This window comes from Microcaecilia unicolor, chromosome 4, assembly GCF_901765095.1.
Source record: "Microcaecilia unicolor chromosome 4, aMicUni1.1, whole genome shotgun sequence".
In the NCBI taxonomy this organism is placed as follows: domain Eukaryota; kingdom Metazoa; phylum Chordata; class Amphibia; order Gymnophiona; family Siphonopidae; genus Microcaecilia; species Microcaecilia unicolor.
In genome coordinates, this window is record NC_044034.1 from 357,130,992 (window position 1) to 357,151,727 (window position 20,736).

Sequence of the window (20,736 nt, forward strand, 5' to 3'; positions counted from 1 at the left end):
CTTTTTGAATAATTGATGGTCAGATATCCCTTTTAATTGCTTTGGCAGTTCATTCCAAGTCTTTGCACTGGTATACGGAAAAGTTGAAGCAAACATATGCTTGTATCTGACTTTCCTACTGCTGGGATAGTGCAGACAGAGAAAGTCTCACGATGACGACAAAGCATTTCTTGGGGGTAGATCAATTAAGTCAAGCATGTACTCCGGGGCCTCTCCGAATATGATCTTGTGCGTTAAAGAACAGACTTTGAAGATGATGTGATCTTTGACAGGGGCCAGTGCAGATCGAAACGCAATGGTTGGCATGGGCAAAGCGCGATTTGCCTAGTATTAATCTAGCAGCCGTGTTCTGGGCTGTCTGGAACTTTCTTAGTAAATAGTCATGACAGCCAGCGTATATCCCGCTACAGTAGTCCAGGTGAGAAAGGACCAGCCAGTGAACGAGAGTACGGAAGAGATCTCTAGGCAGGCAATTTCTGATACGCTTCAGCCGCCACATTGCAAAAAACATTCTCTTCACAACAACGTTCACTTGATTGTCCATAAGCAGATGGTTGTCTAGCTCAACCCCAAGGATTTTCAGGCTATTTAAGATGGGAAGCTTAAAGGCATTGACATCAAGTGAGGTAGGAATGATTTTATTGTGCTGAGATGAAAATGAGCCCCATAATGTACTAATACTAGGAAAGTTTGAGCAAAGCAACCTGATTTCTCGCAATATAGACACCAAAAGACTGCAATACTGCTATCGATCACTTTCATCATCCCTATCTAATTGCAAGTGGCTTCTCTGGATTTATCTGACAATGTCTGTCAGGTATTGTTGGTTTCCAGAAGAGCTTCAACTAGGAGGTCATATGTTTTTAAATGGAAGAGGTTTGCTGTGTGATGTGAGAACATGGTACTAGGTCCCTTTCTTGTCCCACAGAAAAACTGGTTGAATACCTTTTGCATCTTAACAGAGATAGGCCTCAAGACCAGAGGTGTTCCTTGGTCGGCTGTGCACCCCCCCTCCCCTGGATGCAGCGTCCTCACCCCCCCCCCCCCCCCCCGGTGCAGCTTCGTCCCCCAACACCCCTGTGCAGTCATCACCCCCCCCCCCCCCCCCCCCCCCCCCCGATGCATCACCTCCACCCCCCCGCATTGCTCTTTCCTCCTGGGATGCAGGGAGCACTGTCGGCTCTGCCAGTTCCCTGCTCCCTCTGCCCCGGAACAGGAAGTAACAGGGAGCAGGGAACCGGCAGAGCAGACAGCCATGCGGCTGCTCCCTGCACCCCCACCCCCTGCAGCAGACACTCGGGGCGGACTGCCCCCACCGCCCCGTCCTCGGTATGCCATTGCTCAAGGCCAACTCAGTTAAGGTTCACCTTAGTGCAATTTGAGTTTGTCGTAATTGGATGCACAACCCTTGTTTCTTTTGAAGCCTCCCATTAAACTGCCCTGGGACCTCAATATTGTTCTTACCCTGCTGATGAAAGTTCCTTTTAAGCCACTTGATACCTGCCATCTGAAGTACCTAACCTGCAAGGGCTTATTTGCGATGGCAGTTATTTCAGTTCACAGGGTTAGTGAGCTCCAGGCTTTATTAACAGATCCACCGTACACAAACATGTTCAGCAATAAAGTGGTTCTGCATATCCATCCAATGCTCCTTCCTAAGATAATATCAGATTCCATCATAACCAGTTAATAGTCCTGACAACCTTTTTTTCCCCCTAAATCTCATGCCCACAAGGGCAAAAGCACTCTTTGGACTAAGAGAGCCTTTGCCTTCTATCTGAAGTGGACTAAAGCCCATAGAAAGTCCATCCAGCATTTTATTTCTTTTGACCCTAACAGGAGGAGAGCAAGTGCACATACATGGTAAGGCATTCTCAAAAGCTCTGGTAATAAAGAGAAATAAAAACAAACATAGGAAAGAAAATAAGATGGTACCTTTTTTATTAGACTAACAATACGGGGGTTGTTTACTAAAGCTTTAGCTTGAGTTATCTGCAGCAGGGCCCATTTTATTCCTATGGGCCCTGCTACAGATAACTCAAGCTAAGCTTTAGTAAACAACCCCCTACATTTTTTTGATTAGCTTTCAGAGGTAACCAGATCAGAAATCTGAAGGCAAAGCTACATTTTATACATGTTCAAATGGAAGTGTATAGTTCTCTGGGGCTAATATTCTAAGCAGCATTATGTCAGTGAAAGTTCACCAACCCTCACACAGTGAAAAGTGTGCATATATTTATCTACCCATGTGCGCAGTTATAAAATTATGCTCTTAATAGGAAAATGTTCAAAGCTATTTACACATGAACTGTCCCCTCTTTAGAGGGCTATAACATATTTTTCTCTCACAGGGTCCAATTAGGCAGTTTGTCAGAATTTGTCACTACCTCATTCTACACTCACCTCAGCTTCCTGGATCCAGGATGTCATGGAAAGCTGTTTGATGATGCCAATGAAGGCTACGATGGCCCAGAAGGTGAATTTGAACTGGAAGACTATTCTGAAGACAACTTTGAAAAAGGTAAAAACATGCTAATGTGACTTATTTGCTCTCAGTCACTGTGGGGCCATTTTACTAAGCCCAGTAGGCAGCTACGCATGCCCAATGTGAGCCAATTCGGAGTTACCGCCTGGCTATCGTGTGGCCCATGCGTTAATTTCATTTTTTACGCGCAGCAGAAAATATATTTTCTGATGTGCAGCGAAAATTGGGAGATAACTCTGACGACATGTGTAGGCGATTACCACACGGTTAACGCAAGAGACCTTACCACTAAGTCAATGGATGGCGGTAAGGTCTCAGACCCAAAATGGACACGCACCAATTTTTATTTTGCCGCACATCTATTTTTGGCAACAATTGTAAAAAGGTATTTTATGCAGGCGCACTGAAAAATGGATCTTCGCGTGCCCAAAACCCATACTTACACTACCACAGGCCATTTTTTCAGCGCACCTTAGTTAAAGGACCCCTGTGTAATTGTGATGTAGACCATAGGAAGGAGGGAGAGGGAAATTTTCAAACTTCTCACACTGGTGTAAATTCCGTATGTACTTTTTATTCATGGTCTTTGCACCAGTTTTCAAAGAGAATTTCTTTGATGGCTTTCACTTGGAAAATTGTCCTTCCTTGATCCATGAGAACAAGGAGCAGAGGCAGACTGACAGTGGTCAGGCAGTAAAAGTAATTGGGGGGCCCCCCATAGTCACTGCCTGCTGCCCCACCACTGTGCCCCCCCCCACCACCACTACAGTTGCTGGCCCCCTCACATACACTACAGACTCCTGCAAGTGGGTCCAACCTTAAAGGGCCCTGGTGGTCTAGTGGCTTCTTAAGGGACAGGAAAGAATCCAATTTTTTCCTGCCTGCTGTTGCTACTGTGCCCGGGGCAGCACCGCCATGTTTTTAAAATGGCTTCCGAAACTTCCTGCGGTAGTCTCACGGGTCTTGGCAGTCTCAAGAGACTACCGCAGGAAGTCTTGGCAGCCATTTTTAAAACATGGCGGCACCAGGCAAAGGCAGAGCAGTGGCAGCAGACAGGAAAGAGTGGATTCTTTCCTGCCCCCGCAGAGGCCACTAGACCACCAAGGCCTTTCAAGGTAGGACTGCCATGGAGGGCTGTAATGTGCGGTGGTGGCGGGTATCCGGGCAGAGCCTTTGGGCCCTCTGGTACTGCCCGGTTGCCTGAATGGTCAATCCGCCATGACAAGGAGTGTCTTTAGGGTGCGGGGGGAAGACTGAAACTTGCCCTCCCTGTGTATAAAATATTAATTTTTGTGCCAGCCCGATGACTCAATGGAAGTGCTATATGGAAGGACCTGGGTCTACCACTCCCTGGGTTAAGCATTCCCAGCCTCTTGGAGAGGGGTCATTCAGGAGGTCTTTTACTATACCGCAGTAGAAATTAGCTGCTGGTAAAAGCCAAGACGCCCATGGGCATCTTGGCGTTTACTATCAGCTGATTTCTACCACAAGCTAAAAATTCTACCGCAGCTTAGTAAAAGCCTCCCTCAGTCATTATGCAATGAAAGCACCTTATGTCAGATTTTGGACCCATGACTGCAGGCTTCAAGAAGGAGTCCTTGTATGTGTTCCCAGTCTGTAATTGGCCATAAGCTGTCTTTTTTTTTTCCTGTTATGATTTTTACTGATCTGGGGCTCCTATTTGTAATTACTGCACCCCCCTTAATTGAGGACTTCCACCACTGTTTACTAAGTGCACAGCAATGCCGACACGGCCCAAGATTAAAAAATGACTACAGAGCAGCTATTTTTATGTAGAAGGTCCTACTTTGGGGAACAGTTTGCCACTGAGACTTAAGAAAATGCAAGAGATCAAACAGTTCAAAAGAGAATTGAAGACCCAGTGGCATAGGAAGAGGGGGGCGGGAGGGGCGGTCCGCCCTGGGTGCACGCGCTCGGGGGGTGCCGACCCCGCTGGTTCCCTGCTCTCTCTGCCCCGGAACAGGTTACTTCCTGTTCCGGGGGAGAGAGAGCAGGGAACCAGCGGGGCCAACGCAGCTCCGAGTGACATGCACTCGGGGCGGATCGGCCCTCCCGCAGGTAAGAATGCGCTCCGGGGGGGGGGGGGTGCACCGCAGGAGGGGGGGTCGCGCCGTGCTGCACCCGGGGTGGGGGTGCGCAGCGGCGACCCGCCCCGGGTGCCATTAGCCCTCGCTACAGCACTGTGAAGACCTACTTTTTTATACAAGCTTATGGGCTGAAGATGATCTGATTTAAGAAAGTGGAAGAGATCAGACTGAAGGATGAGACTGAAGTTCTGAAAGATTTTTATGTTGTTTTTTTGTTATTTTATTTTAGTTAGTTCAGTAATGTTATGCCAGTGTGATGAATTGTATTTTGAGAGGGCGGCTACAAAATTAGTAAGCGGTCTTGAATGCAAAAATTATAGGGGCAGGCTTATGAACCTCAACATGTGTACGCTGGAAGAGAGGAGGGAGAGAGGAGACATGATAGAAACGTTTCAATATCTCAAGGGCATTTATGTACAGGAAGAGAGCCTTTTTCAAATGAAGGAGAGCTCTGGAATGAGGAGGCATATGACAAAGTTAAGAGGGAACAGGCTTAGGAGTAACCTAAGGAAGTATTATTTCACAGAAAGGGTGGTGGAGGCGTGGAATGGCCTTCCGGTGGAGGTGGTGGAATCGAGGACTGTTCCAGAATTTAAAAAAGCATGGGATAAGCATGTGGGATCGCTTAGGAACAGGAATTATTAGGGGTTACAGAGGATGGGCAGACTGGATGGGTCATTTGGCCTTTATCTGTTTCTATGTTTCTGTGTTATGTTGTAAACTGCTGAAAACATTTGAACTGTGGTATAAAGATTTTTAAATAAATTTAAGTATTGACCTCATAAAGGGCCCTTTTACTAAGCTGCGGTAGGCACTAATGCATACCTATTACATGCCAAAAAGTATTGCCGCAGGACAATCTGCACACACTAATCCCACGCTAAAAGATTGTTTCTATTTTTTAGTTCAGAAGGCATGTCTATGGGCGGAGAGTTGGCACGTCCTGCGGTAATTAGGTAATGTGGCACATTGACACACACTGCCTGATTAGCGAAGGAGCCCTTCCAACCTAGTAAATAGGTGGCTGTAAGAGTTCCCATGCTAGTGGCAACACGCTAATAGGGAAATTAGCGCGTGGCCACAAAATACACATGCGGCCATTTTACTGCTGTGCTAAAAGTGGCTGCAGCGCGCAGTAAGCCCACACGCTGCAAACAGTTCCAGACACTTTTTAGCACGACTTAGTAAAAGGGCCCCAAAGTTTTCATATCTACCCAACTAGTAGGTAGGTACTTCATTGATCACCTCACCCCTGAAGGGTGGCCCATCATTTGAGTACCAGCACCTTTTTTACTAGAAAAAACACACTGGTTGTATGGTTATATAAATATTTTAATATGTTGTTACATCTACCTCATCTCTCTCAATCAATGTACAGGCGAAGATCTAGATGAGCTTAATCAGTATGTGAACCACTTGCAACAAAGCACTGTTGCAAAAGGATGCTTACCTCCAATATCCAAAAAGGCAGAGAAGCACCATGTCTTCAGTGCTGTTCACTCCACTCGGGACATTCTCTCGCTGGTCGCCAAGGCAAAAGGTTTAAATGTTTCAAGTAAGTTGATTCTCTTATAACTGTTATGATTATAAAGTTTGATTTGTAGGGTCAAATAGCACAGCTGATCACCAACGTCTCCACAAAACCTTTCATTCTTATCATCCTGCCGGACCAGTCCAGACCTATGGATTATGCCCCATTACCAGCAGATGGCGGCAGAGATTTGAAGATTCTGATGACATCACTGGTATAAGGACTGCTGCAGCCAGAAAACTTACAGAATTTCTCTGCCCCCAGGAAATGATGCAGGTAGACTAGTGCAGCAGGGTCTCTCTTGTTATTTTCTGGCTTTTGGGCCAGACATCCTGAGCTGTGGCCAGACCCCTGGTTGAGGTCCGAGAGGTTTGTTCACTTCCTCCTTCACAGCCCACAGCCTCATCCTATGGGCCTTCACACACCATATGCAGTGCTTCTTTGGAGCTCATAAGGCCGGGCAGCAGAGGTAATTCTCTCCCCCCAACCAGGACTCCGAGGGAAAAGAAAAATTGTGAATGAGTTAGTGACTGTTTATCCTCTAGTGGGAGTACAGTTTTATACAAAAAAAAAAAAGAAAGAAATACACTGAAACAGCTGAGTCTTGCCCAGCTTTGCTGAGGACGGTGGCAGGCCTATTTATTTTTAGACTCAGGGCAGCTGATTCTGCTTCTTTGGAGGCTGAGGGAGGGTCTTGTGTCTGCTGTAGTGTGAAGCAACTACTACTACTACTACTATTTAGCATTTCTATAGCGCTACAAGGCATACGCAGCGCTGCACAAACATAGAAGAAAGACAGTCCCTGCTCAAAGAGCTTACAATCTAATAGACAAAAAATAAATAAAGTAAGCAAATCAAATCAATTAATGTGAACGGGAAGGAAGAGAGGAGGGTAGGTGGAGGCAAGTGGTTACGAGTCAAAAGCAATGTTAAAGAGGTGGGCTTTCAGTCTAGATTTAAAGGTGGCCAAGGATGGGGCAAGACGTAGGGGCTCAGGAAGTTTATTCCAGGCGTAGGGTGCAGCGAGACAGAAGGCGCGAAGTCTGGAGTTGGCAGTAGTGGAGAAGGGAACAGATAAGAAGGATTTATCCATGGAGCGGAGTGCATGGGAAGGGGTTTAGGGAAGGACGAGTGTGGAGAGATACTGGGGAGCAGCAGAGTGAGTACATTTATAGGTTAGTAGAAGAAGTTTGAACAGGATGTGAAAACGGATAGGGAGCCAGTGAAGGGTCTTGAGGAGAAGGGTAGTATGAGGAGGAAGCAGCACAGCCTGGAGCTCTTGTTATGCTGGCCAGCCAGCGCTGTGGGATCTATCGGTCCTGACACACAAGCATGGTGGCTGGCTTATTTACCCCAGTATCGTTACAATGCATGCAGGAGATATGGGCATGTGTTTGATATATTTGGTACAAACAAAGCAGTTTACATATTATATACAGGTATTTTCTCTGTCTCTGGAGATTGTCGAGATGTGCGTATGGGCTGAGTTGAACCTATTAGCACTTTCAGCAGCCCGTGTGGTGGGGGTGGACATGTCCAAGCGAATTTTCTCAGTCACTAGAAGCTAGACCCAGGAGGGTGAGAGCTCAGTCTGGTGGCCATCTGCCTGGTGGTGAACCACTGGAGAGTCCCAGTTTTGACTGGATGGTGACTCACCAGAATTCCAAGTTTCCTCAGTTCTTCAGCTGGAGGAGAGAGTCAGGGTCAGTGGAGCCGGATGCTGTGGTGCAGGTGTGGCCCAAGCATCAGCCCCTATACATCTTTTCCCTGTGGCCTTTGATCATTCAGGTGATTCATGGGATCATGAGGCACACATTCTGGCCATTCTGATTGTGTCAGATTCGTTGCACTGTCCTTGGTACATGGACCTGATTCAGCTCCTAATGAGTCTGCTACTTTCCTTGCTGAGAGAGCAAGGTCCCATTCTCATGGAAGATCCAAATCCCTTCTTGCTTATTGCAAGCTTGAAGTTTGAGCTAGGTAGGATACTGCCTTTGGGAGGGCAGTCTTGGAAGAGGTTGTATCTTCCTCCCTCTCTGTGGGTTAAAAGCTGTGGTACATCCCATAGATCTGGTCCGATCTAACAGGATGATAAGGAAGGTGAAATTTGTTCTTACCTGTTGATTTCCTTTTCTTGAGTCCTGCTAGAGCAGTCCAGAACCTGCCCTGGAAGTCCTAGAGATTTGATAGATTCCCTGGAAGACTCAAGATTCCTCAGTCTTAGGTCTGCCACCTGTGTATATTGTCCCCTAAGGGGCCTCCATTCTGGGTCAGGTTTGGTTCTCTTGATTTTTTACTCTTAATTGTTTTGGCCTCTTTGATAAGTGACTTTGGCATTAGCCTAGTGGAATGTTCTTGGTTACACCACCCCATCGGAATCTTCAAATCTCTACCTTCATCTGCTGTTAGAGGGACATAACCCATAAGTGTGGACTGGTCTTGCAGAACTCAGATAAGAACAAATTTTACCATGATTTTGGAGCCAACCAGATGTCATACTTAAAAAGTAATGGTGTAATGAAGCTGGACAAACACAAGTAATTTACACTTTCCCTGTGCTAGTGCATCCTAGAGCAGACCTGAATAACATATATTTCTCCGAGGACAAGCAGGCTGCTTGTTCTCACGACTGGGTGACGTCCGCGGCAGCCCCCACCAACCGGAAAAAAGCTTCGCGGGACGGTCGGCACGCAGGGCACGCCCACCGCGCATGCGCGGCCGTCTTCCCGCCCGTGCGCGACCGCTCCCGCCAGTTCCTTTTTTTCCGCGCCTGGAGAGAGTCGTGCCTTGCCGCTCTCTCTACTTCAGCCGCCGGATTCTTGCGATCGCGTATACGCGGATCGCGCTTCGTTAATTTAATTTAATTTCCTTTTATCTTTTCTTTTTACAAAAAAAAAAAAAAAAAAAAAGACTGCGCGTGTGGAGCACGCGCTCCCCTTTTCCCTCGCTTCCAGCGGGGACGCTACGTTGCGGCCTAGTGGTCGCTCGGTCGTTTATTTTTTCGTGGTGTGATTTTAGCCACCATTGACGACTTTGACTTCGCCGACGCGATTTTTCCGTCGATGTCCTCGAAGGTCCCGAGTAGATTTAAAAAGTGTGGTCGCTGCGGCCGGCTGATCTCGCAGACCGACACCCACGCTTGGTGCCTCCAGTGCCTCGGGCCGGAGCACAATCTCAAGTCGTGTGCTTTGTGTCTCGGTCTCCGGAAACGGACTCAGGTTGCGAGGCAAGTTCTGCGGGACCGTCTTTTTGGAACTTGCGCCGGCCCCTCGACGTCGACCTCGACGGCATCGGTATCGAAGGCCGGTTCTTCGGTACCGGTATCGATGCCCGAGACATCGGCACCGATGGCAGCGACCCCAGGAGAACAGGTCCCGTCGGCCCGCCGGTCCGCCGGTGAGAGTGGGGTTGAGAGGCCGCGTGGGCAGTCGGCCCCGGTCACTCCCTCAGCTCGTGAGCCACGGGACCGAACCCTGTCTGACCCGGTGCCTCGAGACCGAGGGGGATCGACCTCCTCCTCCTCCATGCCCTCCGGCGCCGGTGACGTGCATCGAAAGAAGGACAAAAAGCGTCGTCACCGGACGCCCTCGGTGCATCCTGAAGAGGAGTCGACGCCGAAGCGTCATCGTCGAGAGGAGAGGTCCCCGTCGGTTGTGGAGGTACCGACGCGTCGGGGTTCCGGCACCTCGATGCCGTCTCCTGGCTCCCAGCAGCTTCCGGCACCGACACCCTTACCGGCCCCACCGCCTTTCCCGGCAGCGGGCCTGGACGAGTGCCTCAGAGCCATCCTTCCGGGGATCCTGGAAGGGCTGATGCGCCAGGCTGTGCCGGCGCCGGGGGTGCTTGCGCCCTCGGCGCCGATGACTGTGGCGCCGGCGAGCTCTAGCCCGGCGCCGGAGCTGTCGACACCGCCGCCGCTTGCGGTGCCGGTCTCGACTGCTATGCAGGTGGAGTCGACGTCGATGGAGGGAGCTCCGTCCCCGCCGGCGCGGGAGTCCACCGCTCGACGACACCGAGACCTCGGTGCCTCGACGTCGAGCCGGGCCCGGTACAGGACTCAGCTACATGAGCTAATGTCCGATACCGAGGATGAGGACTCGTGGGGGGAAGAGGAGGACCCTAGATATTTCTCCTCAGAGGAGTCTACGGGCCTTCCCTCGGACCCCACGCCTTCACCGGAGAGGAAGCTCTCACCTCCTGAGAGCCTCTCCTTTGCCTCCTTTGTGCGGGATATGTCGATCACCATTCCCTTCCCCGTGGTCTCTGTGGAAGAGCCGAGGGCCGAGATGCTCGAGGTCCTCGACTATCCATCACCACCTAGAGAGTCCTCCACGGTGCCGCTGCACAATGTCCTGAAGGAGACGCTGCTCCGGAACTGGGTGAGACCGTTAACTAACCCCACCATTCCCAAGAAAGCAGAGTCCCAGTACAGGATCCACTCCGACCCAGAGCTCATGCGGCCCCAATTGCCCCATGACTCAGCGGTCGTGGATTCTGCTCTCAAGAGGGCACGGAGTTCGAGGGATACCGCCTCGGCGCCCCCGGGGCGGGAGTCTCGCACTCTGGACTCGTTTGGGAGGAAGGCCTACCAATCCTCCATGCTCGTGACCCGCATCCAGTCATACCTGCTCTATATGAGCATCCACATGCGGACCAATGTGCAACAGCTGGCGGACCTGGTCGAGAAGCTCCCGCCGGAGCAGTCCAGGCCTTATCAGGAGGTGGTCAGGCAGCTGAAGGCATGCAGAAAGTTCCTGTCCAGGGGTATTTTTGACACCTGTGACGTGGCATCTCGTGCTGCGGCCCAAGGTATAGTGATGCGCAGGCTCTCATGGCTGCGCGCCTCTGACCTGGACAACCGCACCCAGCAGAGACTGGCCGACGTCCCTTGCCGGGGGGATAACATTTTCGGTGAGAAGGTCGAGCAGATGGTGGACCAACTGCATCAGCGGGAAACCGCTCTCGACAAGCTCTCCCACCGGGCGCCTTCAGCATCCGCCCCCACTGGTGGGCGTTTTTCCCGGGCACGGCAGGCTGCACCCTATTCTTTTGCAAAGCGTAGGTACAACCAGCCGGCCCGAAGGCCTCGTCAGGCACAGGGACAGCCCCAGCGCGCTCGTTCTCGTCAACAGCGTGCGCCTAAGCAGCCCCCTGCGCCTCCACAGCAAAAGCCGGGGACGGGCTTTTGACTGGATCCACGGGAACATAGCCGCCCTACAAGTGTCCGTACCGGACGATCTGCCGGTCGGAGGGAGGTTAAAATTTTTTCACCAAAGGTGGCCTCTCATAACCTCCGACCAGTGGGTTCTCCAAATAGTGCGGTGCGGATACGCCCTGAATTTGGCCTCCCTGCCTCCAAATTGTCCTCCGGGAGCTCAGTCTTTCAGCTCCCATCACAAGCAGGTACTTGCAGAGGAACTCTCCGCCCTTCTCAGCGCCAATGCGGTCGAGCCCGTACCACCCGGGCAGGAAGGGCAGGGATTCTATTCCAGGTACTTCCTTGTGGAAAAGAAAACAGGGGGGATGCGTCCCATCCTAGACCTGAGAGGCCTGAACAAATTCCTGGTCAAAGAAAAGTTCAGGATGCTTTCCTTGGGCACCCTCCTGCCAATGATTCAGAAAAACGATTGGCTATGTTCCCTGGATTTAAAGGACGCATATACTCACATACCGATACTGCCAGCTCACAGACAGTATCTCAGATTCCGCCTGGGCGCACGCCACTTTCAGTATTGTGTGCTGCCATTTGGGCTCGCCTCTGCTCCACGAGTGTTTACCAAGTGCCTCGTGGTGGTAGCGGCCTACCTACGCAAGCTGGGAGTGCACGTGTTCCCATATCTCGACGATTGGCTGGTCAAGAACACCTCGGAGGCAGGAGCCCTCCGGTCCATGCAGTGCACTATTCAACTTCTGGAGCTGCTGGGGTTTGTGATAAATTACCCAAAGTCCCATCTCCAACCGTCCCAGTCTCTGGAATTCATAGGAGCGCTGCTGAATACCCAGACGGCTCAGGCCTATCTTCCCGAAGCGAGGGCCGCCAATCTCCTGGCCCTGGCTTCGCAGACCAGAGCGTCCCAGCAGATCACAGCTCGGCAGACGTTGAGACTTCTGGGTCATATGGCCTCCACAGTTCATGTGACTCCCATGGCTCGTCTTCACATGAGATCTGCTCAATGGACCCTAGCTTCCCAGTGGTTCCAAGCCACCGGGAATCTAGAAGATGTCATCCGCCTCTCCACCAGCTGCCGCACTTCACTGCGCTGGTGGACCATTCGGACCAATTTGACACTGGGACGTCCATTTCAAATTCCACAGCCCACGAAAGTGCTGACGACGGATGCCTCTCGCCTGGGGTGGGGAGCTCATGTCGATGGGCTGCACACCCAGGGTATGTGGTCCCTCCAGGAAAAGGATCTGCAGATCAACCTCCTGGAGCTCCGAGCGATCTGGAACGCACTGAAGGCTTTCAGAGATCGGCTGTCCTACCAAATTATCCAAATTCGGACAGACAATCAGGTTGCAATGTTTTACGTCAACAAGCAGGGGGGCACCGGATCTCGCCCCCTGTGTCAGGAAGCCGTCGGGATGTGGCGCTGGGCATGCCAGCACAGCATGCTTCTCCAAGCCACATACCTGGCAGGCGTAAACAACAGTCTGGCCGACAGACTGAGCAGAGTCATGCAACCGCACGAGTGGTCGCTCCATTCCAGAGTGGTACGCAAGATCTTCCGAGAGTGGGGCACCCCCTCGGTGGATCTTTTCGCCTCTCAGACCAACCACAAGCTGCCTCTGTTCTGTTCCAGACTTCAGACACACGGCAGGCTAGCGTCAGATGCCTTTCTCCTTCATTGGGGGACCGGCCTCCTGTATGCTTATCCTCCCATACCTTTGGTGGGGAAGACCTTACTGAAGCTCAAGCAAGACCGCGGCACCATGATTCTGATAGCGCCCTTTTGGCCCCGTCAGATCTGGTTCCCTCTTCTTCTGGAGTTGTCCTCCGAAGAACCGTGGAGATTGGAGTGTTTTCCGACTCTCATTTCGCAGAACGACGGAGCGTTGCTGCACCCCAACCTTCAATCCCTGGCTCTCACGGCCTGGATGTTGAGGGCGTAGACTTCGCTGCGTTGGGTCTGTCTGAGGGTGTCTCCCGGGTCTTGCTTGCCTCTAGGAAGGATTCCACTAAGAAGAGTTACTTTTTCAAGTGGAGGAGGTTTGTCGTTTGGTGTGAGAGCAAGGCCCTAGAACCTCGTTCTTGTCCTGCACAAAACCTGCTTGAATACCTTCTGCACTTATCGGAGTCTGGCCTCAAGACCAACTCAGTAAGGAATCACCTTAGTGCGATTAGTGCTTACCATTATCGTGTGGAAGGTAAAGCCATCTCTGGAGAGCCTTTAGTCGTTCGATTCATGAGAGGTTTGCTTTTGTCAAAGCCCCCTATCAAGCCTCCTACTGTGTCGTGGGATCTCAACGTCGTCCTCACCCAGCTGATGAAACCTCCTTTTGAGCCACTGAATACCTGCCATCTGAAGTACTTGACCTGGAAGGTCATTTTCTTGGTGGCAGTTACTTCAGCTCGTAGGGTCAGTGAGCTTCAAGCCCTAGTAGCTCATGCTCCATATACCAAATTTCATCACAACCGAGTAGTGCTCCGCACTCACCCAAAGTTCCTGCCGAAGGTGGTGTCGGAGTTCCATCTTAACCAGTCAATTGTCTTGCCAACATTCTTCCCCAGGCCGCATACCCGCCCTGCTGAACGTCAGTTGCACACATTGGACTGCAAGAGAGCATTGGCCTTCTACTTGGAGCGGACACAGCCCACCAGACAGTCCGCCCAATTGTTTATTTCTTTCGACCCTAACAGGCTAGGGGTCGCTGTCGGGAAACGCACCATCTCCAATTGGCTAGCAGATTGCATTTCCTTCACTTACGCCCAGGCTGGGCTGGCTCTTGAGGGTCATGTCACGGCTCATAGTGTTAGAGCCATGGCAGCGTCAGTGGCCCACTTGAAGTCAGCCACTATTGAAGAGATTTGCAAGGCTGCGACGTGGTCATCTGTCCACACATTCACATCACATTACTGCCTCCAGCAGGATACCCGACGCGACAGTCGGTTCGGGCAGTCGGTGCTGCAGAATCTGTTTGGGGTGTAAATCCAACTCCACCCTCCAGGACCCGAATTTATTCTGGTCAGGCTGCACTCTCAGTTAGTTGTTCTTCGTAGGTCAATTTCTGTTGTACCCTCGCCGTTGCGAGCTTCAATTGACCTGGGTTCTTGTTTTGAGTGAGCCTGAGAGCTAGGGATACCCCAGTCGTGAGAACAAGCAGCCTGCTTGTCCTCGGAGAAAGGGTATGATACATACCTGTAGCAGTTGTTCTCCGAGGACAGCAGGCTGATTGTTCTCACCTACCCTCCCTCCTCCCCTTTGGAGTTGTGTGTTTCATCTTTGGCTAGTTATTCAACTGGCGGGAGCGGTCGCGCACGGGCGGGAAGACGGCCGCGCATGCGCGGTGGGCGTGCCCTGCGTGCCGACCGTCCCGCGAAGCTTTTATCCGGTTGGTGGGGGCTGCCGCGGACGTCACCCAGTCGTGAGAACAATCAGCCTGCTGTCCTCGGAGAACAACTGCTACAGGTATGTATCATACCCTTGCTTGTTTCCTGTCTGGCGGAATGCAGCAGATGGAAGCCTGCGGGGCCAGGGCAAGCAGCAAGAATAAATCGCTGCAGGCGCCAAGGTCACCTGTACCGACACCAGGGAGGGAAGGGGTTCAGAGACCACATTGTAGATGCCGGGACACCGAGGAGGAGAGGGGGGAAGAGAGTAGTGTGGCGCTGCAGCTGGGTGGGCCTGTGCCCACCCAGGCCCCCACCCGTAGCTAGACCGTTGCTTCCTTCAGATTAGCACTAAAGTACAGTGGTATAAAGGTGCTATATTTGTCCACATTGACTTCCGGTTATCACCAATTACCTCATTGCCTCAGGATGTCTAGCTTCTTATCTGATTGCCAAAGCATGCAATTTTAAAAGGCATGTCTTCTCATAGAACAGTGGTTTATTTATGGAAATGTTTGTGAAATTGTGCATCCATTATGCATGTATATAGTCTGTACATATATAACTATACTCAAACTAAGTGTAAGTGTTCCCAGAGATGAGTGGAGGAGTAGCCTAATGGTTAGAGCAGTGAGCTGAGATCCTGGGGAACTGGGTTCAAATCCCACTGCAGAAACTTGTGTGCGGAAATCAAAGCGTATTCCATAACAATGTGCATAACTTAATTAGTTAAGAAGCTAATCATAGCTGATAATTGGATGTTAACAAGCAATTATCAGCACTAATTGGCATTAATTGGAATTTACGCGCACTGCTGTCTAAATTTATTCTGTAACATGGTGCACGTAAATTCTAGTTGAAAAGTGGGTGTGGTTATGGGAGTGGAATGGGTGGGTCGTTGGCATTTCTAAAATCTCTCTGTCTTGTTATAGAATACACCTGCTCCATGCCTCATTTAGGCGTCAGGATTTACACCACGTTTTAATTGGCGTAATTTACCATGACTAAATTTAGTCGCATCAACTGGTGCTCAGCATATTCTATATGACAAGCGGAAATTTAAGCCTGTGCTATAAAGTTTAGGCATACTTTAAAGAATACGCTTTAACGCACGGAATTTTCAGGTGCTATATATAGAATCTAACCCTCAATGTACAGCGCTGTGTATGTCTAGTAGCGCTATAGAAATGATAGCTAGTAGTAGTAGAGTTCAGAGAGGCGTTTGCATTTATGCATGTATTTTTTAAAAATGCAAACACTTGTGCCTAAGGGCCTCTTTTACATTGCGCGCCAAAACGAGACTACCGCCAAGCTACCTTGGCGCCAGATTTGGCACCTTCCCATAATGCCTGGATGATTTATTTATTTTCTTCTATGCGCATCGTTTCCAGTGGTAATCAGCAATTGGCACACGCCAACCGGTCACTGCGCATGTAGCGCATGAGCCCTTACCGCTAGATCAGTGGGTGGCATTAAAGGCTCAGGCCGGTTTTAGGCGCGCGCTGGTTTCAGTTTTACTGCATGCCCTTTTCCCGTCCCATTAAAAAAAGCCCTTTTTTGCAAACGTGGTAAAAACTGGCCAAATGCACACTGAATACATGGGCCTACACTCCCCCAGGCCACGTTTTACCGCAGCTTAGTAAAAGGACCCCTAAGTTAACCGAGGAAATTTGCATATGGTAAAAAGCTAGTGGAAATCTAAGGATCAGATTCAGTAAATGACACCCAAAATGTGTGCTGACCACTTTGAATTGGGCACCATTTATAGAATAGCGCATAGTGCCAGGATCCACCAGCTGAAACCAGGTGTAAATATTGGTGCTTAAATTAGGCATGGATCCCCCAAATTCTATAATATTGCAGTCATCTTTAGTGACTACCCATGGCCATACCCTATTTTCAATTGTGCACGCTATAAGATTTGCATGTGGATCTTTATAGAATAGCGCTTAGCAGGATGCATGTGCAGATCCAAATTGTTGCCAGTTAACGCCAATAATTGCTAGTTCCCAATTATTAGCGCTAATTGGCTCATTAGGCAATTTAGTTACATGTGCATTTCAGATTAGAGCACAACATGCACGGAAATTTGTGCGCCACGTATAGAATTCCCCTGTAAGTGTCTGGGGGGCATTTTACTAAGCCGTGGTAAAAAGTGGCCTGTGGCAGTGTGAACGCATCTTTTGGGCACGCTGGGCCATTTTCTGCCGCATCCCGGGAAAAGGGCTTTTGTTTTTAAGAGGCCAGAAAATGCACATGCAGCAAAATAAAAACCAGCATTCATCCATTTTTGGCCTGAGACCTTACCGCCACCCATTGACTTAGCAGAAAGGTCTCGCATGCTACCCGGGCGGTAGGCATGCAGCGCATGCACACTGCCATTTACTGCCGGGTAAGCGCCACATGGTAGAAAATAGAAAATATTTTCTACCGTGTGTTTTCAGCACACGCCAAATTAAGAATTACCACCTGGGGCATGCGGTAGTTGGGCGGTAATGCTGATTTGGCACGCACTGGATGCGTGTAGGGCCTTACACGCCTTTGTAAAAGGGCCTCTAAATTTCCTGGGACAAATTAAAAATGAATGTATATGCGTACTTGCATTTAAAAATTTTGCTACTACCTGCACTGGGAAAAAAATGCAAGTCTTGCTTGTGTGTGCAGTCAGTTATAAAATTACCCCTAAATTCTTCGGCTGAAAATTCAACTAAATTTAGGATCTTTAAACATAAGTCTGCTATTTATTTAAAAGGTGCTACCACATTACCGTGGAGGAGTGGCCTAGTGGTTAGGGTGGTGGACTTTGGTCCTGGGGAACTGAGGAACTGAGTTCGATTCCCGGCACAGGCAGCTCCTTGTGACTCTGGGCAAGTCACTTAACCCTCCATTGCCTGCCGCATTGAGCCTGCCATGAGTGGGAAAGCGCGGGGTACAAATGTAACAAAAATACAAAATAACATGTATTAGTATTATTTTACACAGTGGGATCTATTTACTAATAACATGTAACATAGTAACATAGTAGATGACGGCAGAAAAAGACCTGCATGGTCCATCCAGTCTGCCCAAAGACAAACTCATATGTGTATACCTTACCTTGAATTTGTACCTTTCCTTTTCAGGGCACAGACCATATAAGTCTGCCCAGCAGTATTTCCCGCCTCCCATCACCGGCTCTGGTACAGACCGTATAAGTCTGCCCTCCCCTATCCTCGCCTCCCAACCACCACCCCCTCTTCCCCCCAACTGCTCCGCCACCCAATTTCAGCTAAGCTTCTGAGGATCCATTCCTTCTGCACAGGATTCCTCTATGCACATCCCACGCATGCATTAACAACATTATTGCACAGTAATGCACATTTGTAAACATACTCCTAAGTTAGCTGCCTAGCGCTGAAAATCGGTGCTAAGCTTCTATTTTTTTTCCTCAGCCTAAATCTGCCTCCATAGGCATCCATTATGTAGGCCTCTTAATTTCAGAATATGGTGAGAATATGGTGAAACTGGGATTCTAGGGCCCCTGTTTACAAATCCGTGTAGGTTAATGTGCTGGCATTTCTGCACCCGGCTTTGTAAACAGGGGGGTACATTTGTACACTCATCCCTACTACTGTGAGGCTTGGGGCTGCATGCAGTGTTTTTCAACAAACAGACAAAAGTTTGCACAACAGGAACTGCAGTTATACTTTCCTACAGGCAGTCTGGAATATTGCCAGTTTTTTTTTTTTTGTCTCAATGAGATGGTAGAGAAATGTGTGAAAAAAGAATATAAAAAGAGCTGAGAAAGAGAAGGGAGAAGGAAAAATGGACAGAGAAGTCAAATGTTCGAAATATACTGTGCTTTTTTTAGAGTAAATCTAAACAGTGTGTCTTTGAAACTTATTTCTCAGGTGTATCTTTGCATTTGCCTACTAAAATCCTAAATGCTCATCGGAAAACTCTGAACCTGGTGGAAGTACCGCACCCCCATAAGGCCAAGGTAAAGGCTGCGGAATATCTGGCGTGCATCCACTATAGCTGTCTGTATTCATTCATTAGAAGAAACCTGTGTTCTACACGTTCATTGAATCATACTGGAAGTTCAGCAGTAAGTGGAAACGTCCTAAATCACATAAACGGAAGAATATCTGAAGATTATTGACCTATAGCATTTTTTGTTATGCTGCAAAAAGTATATCCTGATTGGCCCGAAGGATATGCTGTACAATCATACAGAGAGCTTATCAGCTCTTATGCAAATTAAATTTCCTACCTTAAAACTGCCACAGTCATTCTTATTTTGTGATCAGTTTTCAAAGCCATTTACTCGTGTGCTGATCTCGCAGCATTTGCTATTCAGCCAGTTAAACCAGCAGCCCAACATTCAGAAGGAAGATACTGTTTTTCCTGGATTTCAATTGCTTATTGCAAAATAAGTATGAACAATTTACTCACTGCATGCAGACGATAAAACTGGAAGTCTTTCTGTCCCAGGGCAAGAGTCTTTGTACTGGATATTCACAATTACTGACAGTATTGCAGAGAGGTGGGTGTGCAGTGTCTGAAAAATGAGCTGATTTATTGCAGAGGTGGAGGTATGTAGAACATAAAGTTAAGAAAGCTGAAAAAAAAAAAGGGAAATGAGGTGAGCTTTAAAAGGGCCGTGCTTAAAATATTGGGCAAAAGAAAGTTTGCTGGGCTAAAAGAAAGTGTGTGAAAGAGTCCCTTTCCTGGAGAAGGTCAGAGCAGTGCTGCATATACCCTGAACCAAGATGGAGAATGTGCCTTGCAGTGAGGTGGAAACAAGGAGACGACCAAATGCAGAACGTGCACACATGACTGTGGAGGGAGAACAGCTTGGTAGATAGCAGTTTACTGGTTGGTGTATACGGTATGTCTGACTATGGCCCTTCCTCAATCCAGCAAAAAGTACATGTGATCGTCCGTAGTGCGAGAAGGCCTTCCCAGAGGAATGTTCAAATCGGGGGAAGAAAATGACAGACCTAGACTGGATGTACAAATATATGCCTTTTTCTTTTTTCATTCGTACAAAACGGAGACAAAACCTACAGATACTTGTAGGACTCTATTGATGACTTTTTGATTACTGAATGTTCTGATTTCACCTCCTGATGGATTTATTTTTAGATCCTTTTCTATTGGTATGAGTGTTTACTTTTGTAATTTCGCAAGTGTTTGATTATTTTTGAGGTGTTTTATTCTTATTTTGTTGTTGATTTATATTTTTATGTTTTTATTTTATTTTATATATTTTGTATGCTTATTTGTTACCCACCTAGACTTACAGATAGTGCGGGCTAGAAGACCTTTTTAGGTATAACTTGTCTGGAATGTTTTTACGTTTGGGGAGCGTGCCAGGTGCCCTTGACCTGGATTGGCCACTGTCGGTGACAGGATGCTGGGCTAGATGGACCTTTGGTCTTTCCCAGTATGGCACTACTTATGTACTTATGTACTTATGAACTTATGTACTTAAATACTTTCATACTTTATATTCATGAAAAGCTTAAAAAAAGGAAATTAAGTACAAGGTGCCTGCAGATTTTGCACCTAAACAAGGGGTTTGAAAGTTGCCCTCTCTGTAGTGTATGCAGGTCTATACAAAGTAAATCAACATGGCAATATAGAGATCCAGCGCGTGATTATCCCAAGTCACAGCGGTGTGGATAAAAGAGGTAATTCTCTAAATCACTCTTAATTGAAGTGAAAAGAATAGGCAGGGTTCTAATAGCCACTCTGGTCCTGGAGTAAGCTATATTCTTAGTAGATTTTGATACCTTTTGTTAGACCAAGCTTGTCCAGTCCACAGTCTGGCCTACTCTCTGGCCACCAAGCCCATCTTACTTTATGGGCATCAAGTATAAAAAATGTCTAGTGTCTCAATCCAATTATTTAAAAAAAAAAAATTGCCACCTTCATTTTTATGGCAAACTACTGTACCGAATGCAAAGATAATTCTGAGTTTCCATCATAGAGCTAGGAATTATAGAACTAGAGATATTGGTAATAGGCTAAGTTACAGGTGCATAAACTACAAAGGGAGGCAACGTTTTATCAGAAA

General features: G+C 48.6%; 1 protein-coding gene across 2 annotated transcripts in view; it reads left to right on the forward strand.

Moving 5' to 3' along the window:
* PHKA2 (phosphorylase kinase regulatory subunit alpha 2) overlaps window positions 1–20,736 on the forward strand; it is a 166,845-nt gene that overhangs the window by 103,977 nt on the left and 42,132 nt on the right. For both annotated transcript variants that reach the window (XM_030202285.1, XM_030202286.1), the window contains exons 19-21: window positions 2,352–2,521; window positions 5,972–6,148; window positions 18,566–18,654. In XM_030202285.1, coding sequence (XP_030058145.1) covers window positions 2,352–2,521; window positions 5,972–6,148; window positions 18,566–18,654 — 436 coding nt within the window. The remainder of the gene's footprint in view (window positions 1–2,351; window positions 2,522–5,971; window positions 6,149–18,565; window positions 18,655–20,736) is intronic.